This window comes from Theobroma cacao, chromosome 8 (assembly GCF_053813885.1).
Source record: "Theobroma cacao isolate CCN51 chromosome 8, ASM5381388v1, whole genome shotgun sequence".
Classification (NCBI taxonomy): Eukaryota; Viridiplantae; Streptophyta; class Magnoliopsida; order Malvales; family Malvaceae; genus Theobroma; species Theobroma cacao.
In genome coordinates this window covers 24,134,292-24,139,979 of record NC_142646.1, presented here as the reverse complement: position 1 = coordinate 24,139,979, position 5,688 = coordinate 24,134,292, and the positions used below count along the sequence as shown (strand labels likewise).

The 5,688-nt window shown below is 35.4% G+C and overlaps 1 protein-coding gene across 1 annotated transcript; it reads right to left on the bottom strand.

The window, feature by feature from the left end:
• Positions 1-3,122: 3,122 nt before the first annotated feature.
• Positions 3,123-4,551, bottom strand: XTH33 (xyloglucan:xyloglucosyl transferase 33). Its single transcript, XM_007019626.3, has 4 exons — positions 4,198-4,551; positions 4,008-4,108; positions 3,720-3,925; positions 3,123-3,610 (listed from the first exon to the last, which is right to left on the bottom strand). The coding sequence occupies exons 1-4, from the start codon at positions 4,421-4,423 to the stop codon at positions 3,214-3,216; spliced, it is 930 nt and encodes a 309-aa protein (XP_007019688.3). The 5' UTR covers positions 4,424-4,551; the 3' UTR covers positions 3,123-3,213.
• Between the last annotated feature and the right edge of the window lie 1,137 nt (positions 4,552-5,688).

Genomic DNA, 5,688 nt, shown 5'->3' with positions numbered 1-5,688 from the left:
TGGTTTAAGTAAACGATGGTATCATTATTACTAGTTGATTTATATACGTAAAAGAATATTTGATTTGCTTATCTGAAATATCAACTAAGGCTTGTTTGGGATTTGGCGAGTTTACTCGAAAGCCTCAGACGCTGATGATAATCGAGGAGAAGGTCATTACAGAAATATTGAGGATGATAGCCATGTGAGCATTGGCTTTATATATATATATATATAAAGCGCTTGTCATTGCATACACTTATGTTGGTTATGATGAATGCGATGTATGGTTATATAAATAAGAGTTGTGATAGTGGTATTGATGTGTAGTTACATGAATGATGTGTGGAGACATTGATGTAGAAGGGAGAGGCTAAAAGGGCTAAAACTCATCATGTGTGATGATATGATGGCATAAAGAGTGTAGATGGAGGGCCCAAGATAATCTTGTTATTGTTGTTAGAGATGGCATACAGGATGTAAAATGGAGAGCCCAAAACCATTGAGGCACTTGTGATTTGGATGACATAGCAACGAAGACGTAGAGCCCAAGTCTTACATCATTTATTATTTTATGTGGCAATAGAGTATAGACAGAGGGCTCAAGTTTATGGTATTAGTGTTAGTTAGAGGATACTAGCATTGATATGTGCTGAGGAACAACTATATAAATTGTGTTTGATGATATTAACATAATTGAATACTAATAAGTGATTGCTTGATAGCTCACAATTTGAATATGTGGTAGATACTAGAATAGGTTCTTATATGATTCGAGTAGAAATCCTTATTAGCCCAAAAGGCGAAATTACGGTTAGGGTATCAACTCTTGCAAGGGATCCAATGCCGCGGTAAAGTATGACATCCATGTTTTTTTTTTTTTGTACACGTTCAATCTTTTATTTCATAAATGGGTTATGAAATGTGATATTTTATATGAAGACATGCTGTTAGATTTACAACTACCTCATTTTCAAGATTTGAATGAGAAATCTATGATTATTCAAGGATGCATGTTTATAACAAATTGAAGATTTGTGCTAAAACTCTTTCCCCTTGGCTTGTCCCCTACTCGTATCCACTTACAAAGTCTTTGTGACTCATCCGCTATCTTCCTTACTTTCGTTTTACAAATCAATAACTCTCTTGGCTAGGCGTATTATGGAGGAGTAGTCCAACTCATGTTCGGTAGGTGTGGTAGAGCTTTCCTTCCCGCCTTCTAGTGTCACTACACTCTATAATGTCAAGTCAAGTCTTTTGTTGTTTATATTATGAATGACACTTGGTCATATAAATAAATGTTGATACTCTCATATTTGTTTATCATTGTGTATATTGTGTTGAACCTCGAAAATGGGTGTGGATGAATGTTGAAACCTATGGTGATTTGCTTGTGTATTCTATAGATGAGTGAATGAAATTTCACACATTATGTTGAGAAGTTCTATAATGATATGATGATGTCTACTTATCTATGAATTTTTATTATAACACATGGGCATTGTAAGAATGTGGTGGATGATAAGCCCACGCATGTGATGGATGATAAACCCACGCATGTTGATAAGGCTTGCTTGAGCCTAATGGGCCATACCTACATAGATCTATGCACTGGTCACGGTCATTCAAGAAACGGGATGTGACGTCCTCGTCTACCTCTCATCTCCTTCTCCCATAATACTCCCTACCCTTGTATTTTGCGATATTCATCCCAATGCTTTGTTGGAGTAGCGGGTTTCCATTAAGGTTTACAAATTCCCTTCTTGCCTCGACAATGTTACCATATCGAAGAAAGCCAATCTGCTTTACTTCTTTGATGAGCTATGAAGATTTCCTAAACACAGCCACATCTCTCGAAGAACCTCTAAAGCCAACTTCCGACCACCCTATCTAGAGTGTTATTCACAAACACCGTCCCTAAACTTCCTCCTCCCACAATGTTCCAACTCAAAGAAGTAGGTGATAGCTTACAGAATATGAAAAAGAAATACTACTAGTGGATTCATCCAAAGAAAAATTATACATTTTAGGGAGTTACCTCCTAATGCAGATTACCATGTGATATTCATAATGACTATCGATCATGAATAACCAAGGAATTTAATATATTAGAGATGATTAAAAAAAAAACTTAAATGTTCATGTGATTTTATCATGTATTGAACTTATGGCCTTGTTTGCTTATAATTAAACCATTTGGATTATCGTAAATGAAATTAATTGTAAATGAAATGTGATTTTCAATGTCCCTAGACAAAATCCAAACAATAATGAAACCATAATTAATAATTATAACTACAAAATATAAAAGTTGAGTAACATTTTCAGATGATTATTTTTTTTTTGCTTTTAGGTATCAAATCTCTTTTACAAATATTTTCAGCTGTATATAAAACAAATATAATTATTATACATAAATCCTTAATTTTAGGCATCAAACATCAATTAAGATGAAATGGGTGATATTCTTCAAAATCTAATCATAGCAATTCCCTGGAGAATTAACAGTTTAACGCTGAAATTTGTAAACAGATAAAGAAAAAGTAAATAAAATCAAAATCATAGGGTAAGTATTTCGTGTGCCTTAAACATAATGGTATAAAATGATATTTGCTCACAATCTACCTCATCTAGCTCAACTGTATAATTTCAGATTGGGACAGCACAGCGGTGGTTAGCTCCTTTGCTATTTCAAGCTACAGAAACTCTTCTGAACCACCTTATTAATGAGCTCCAACGAGCCCACGCGTAGCTGTTGACTTTACTACCGAAGCCTATCACCTATTCACCTTCATTTCAATGGCTGTCACATAACACAGCTGTTTACTTGTTTGGACAGTCCTAATAAAGTGACAGTACTCCCATCAACTTTTAGATGTGTCCCACGCCTTATGCCTTAATCTATTTTGAATAGATATGTCCCCCAGCTCTTGCCCTTACCCCTTTTTGCAGCTTCTCCTCAGTCCTAGATCATCCGCCATTCCGCCTCAAAGGTTGCCATGTCAACGCCATTATTGGACTAATCACATACTTTTGTTAATTCTAATAACTCTCATATGTCCTTTTTATGATCAAGATAAGCGAGAGTGTAAATTATAATGCTTGATGATTTCTTTCTAAAAAAATATATAACATGTCATCAGCATTATTCATTTGCTCCTTGCTAGTATATAATTAATCTGATGAAAAAAAATGAAAAGAAAAACTTTAGGTATGTATAATTATATCATTCGTTTACGTGCATTCAGGAGGCAAGACTTTAAATCTGGATGTATCTTTACAGTATGAGTAAAACATGAGCTTCCTTCTTGCCCAATCCATGGCGGTTATCTGTTGATTTGATAGCTTAACAAAGTAAGGTCCTCCGACGGGGTCCATGCTTGAGAGGCTGGCGTTGGAACAAGATGAACCGGGCGGCGTAGGATTTGTTATACAGCCAGCCATTTCCATGTCCGCAAACGAAGCTACAAATGGGGCATACTTGTAATTGACAGGGTATTTGCCTCCATGAGTTGCCCATTGCGACCCATCCCATATGGTTACATAAAGCGACATTGGCTTTGATGGATATGCGGTAGAGAATTTGCCGTTGTTTGGGAACTCTCTCACTGGTATATTATCCACAAGGAACCTGCATATATATATAATTATTTGTTCAAGGCTAGTTGTTCATTATCCCATTAAGTTAATCAAATATGTCAGGTTCTTTGGTTTTTATCAATGGCTTTCCATAATCTTACACTATATGGTGGCTGTTCCAGAGAATGCTGTAGTAATGGTGCTGCTGTGTTGGATCAAACCAGAAATAAAATTTCTCTTCTCTTCCGGTACTTACACCATTTGCATAGACATTTGTTTGGAGTACCCAGTCAATTCTCTTATCATGCCCAAGCAGTTCAATATCAATCTCATCATGGCTGTGAGGATACATGTCTGCATTAGACAACTGCATATATTCAACTTTCTGTCAGAGTCTGTCAATGCACATGACTAATCACAAGTCGATTCATGCAAGTTAAATGTCTTACATAGAAGGCTACCACGACTCCAGATGTGAGACCTGCAGGCAACTTTATTGCTGCACTGAAAAATCCATAGTAATATTTTCTCCTGGAAACCAATCCTGACCCTGTAAAACATCATTGAAAGACTCAAGAATAAACCCAGAAGCAAACTCGGATTCTAAGAAAGGTAAGCCAATAGGGACTTGATTTTCACCTGAGGTTTTGTCGAGAGCAAGAGTGGCCATGGACCCATTGTTGATCAGCTTTATATTGGGTCCACCAAAAAATTTAGAAAAACCCGTATCAACTGAGACATGGCTAAGCAAGTCTGTTAAACGTGGAACGCTGGGAGTGGTGTAGTGCCTGCTGTGTGAAGAAACCACACTTGTCATGCAAAACATCGAGAGAGACATAAACAAAATATGTTGCAATATTGCCATGGTCTCTCTAAATTGATGATCGACGCAGCGAAAAGAAATGGCAGCTTTGGTTATATATGGGAAAAGGAAGAGCGTAATTTAAGCTTAGTTGTTTCTAGCTGGCGACCCTTTTCTTGGTATCTTTCTGCTCAAAATCGGATCTTTGACAGTAATACCATGTTTTCATGTGGGTTTGATTTTGAGATGCTTGGCACCGCTCGTGGGGCTGCTCAAAAGTTTGGACCATGATTTCGACAATCGCTAAAGTTGATGGGCCCAACCTAAAGCTTTTTTCCTTTTTTTTTGTTTGCCAATTTCTTATTCATTTCCTTTCAAGAATTCGGAGTCATTTCGTTTGCCTTTCTCTAATCTTCAATTTAAAGAAATGGAAAGTAAAAATATGAAACAAATGTAAACAGTTCTTTAGGGTGTAAGTTGCAACAAATTCAGTACCTCTGGTGTGGTCCAAAGATTCTTATGGCCCTCGATGAAGAACAAATTTTTTGTCCGTAATGGGTTCGGTTCAATTCTTTGAGTTTTCCCTTTCCTTTTTGCATATTTCAGTTTTTCTCCCAACTTGGCTTTTGGGACCGCAGGTTATTAAGTGCTACTAGTCATTCTAGGCGGCTGTAGCGTATTGCTAGCATTTTCAAGCTGAGCAGACAAAAGAATAAGCATCAGCTGAAGCAGGCTTTTGATAATTGCGTTGGCTAGTTTCCTTGTTATTTGTTTATTCAGGTTGCTCCTTACTCCTTAATAGACTGCTTGTGTAAAATAACGTCTTATTCTCGAGCAATATTTGCCCAAATTGGTATATAAATAAGGAAACTGATCGTTAATTTGCAAACTTGGAGAACAAGTTCAGATAACTTCTTTTTTTTAAATTACCAAGTTCAGATAACTAACATACATTACTGGATTACAAATAAATATATCATTAAACTAATATAATTACTGAATCAACAATGTCAATTCTATCCATTTATTGGTGAAACCATAAAATTTTTTCCAACAATATATAAGATAATAACTTATTATATATATTTAAAATGTTTTAGACATATAAGACATTTTACTTTGATTTATTGATTGGTAAAATATTTTTTATTTAAATTTTTTTCTTTCAAAATAGAAAATATTGAATTTTGTTTTAAAAAAAATCTTTTCAACTTTATCAAATGAATATATTTATACAAAAGGCATCTTTATTTAAGATTTAGTTGAGATTTTCTAGAAATATATTAATATCTGTAAACATGGATAATCAAGGAAGAGCGGTCATGATT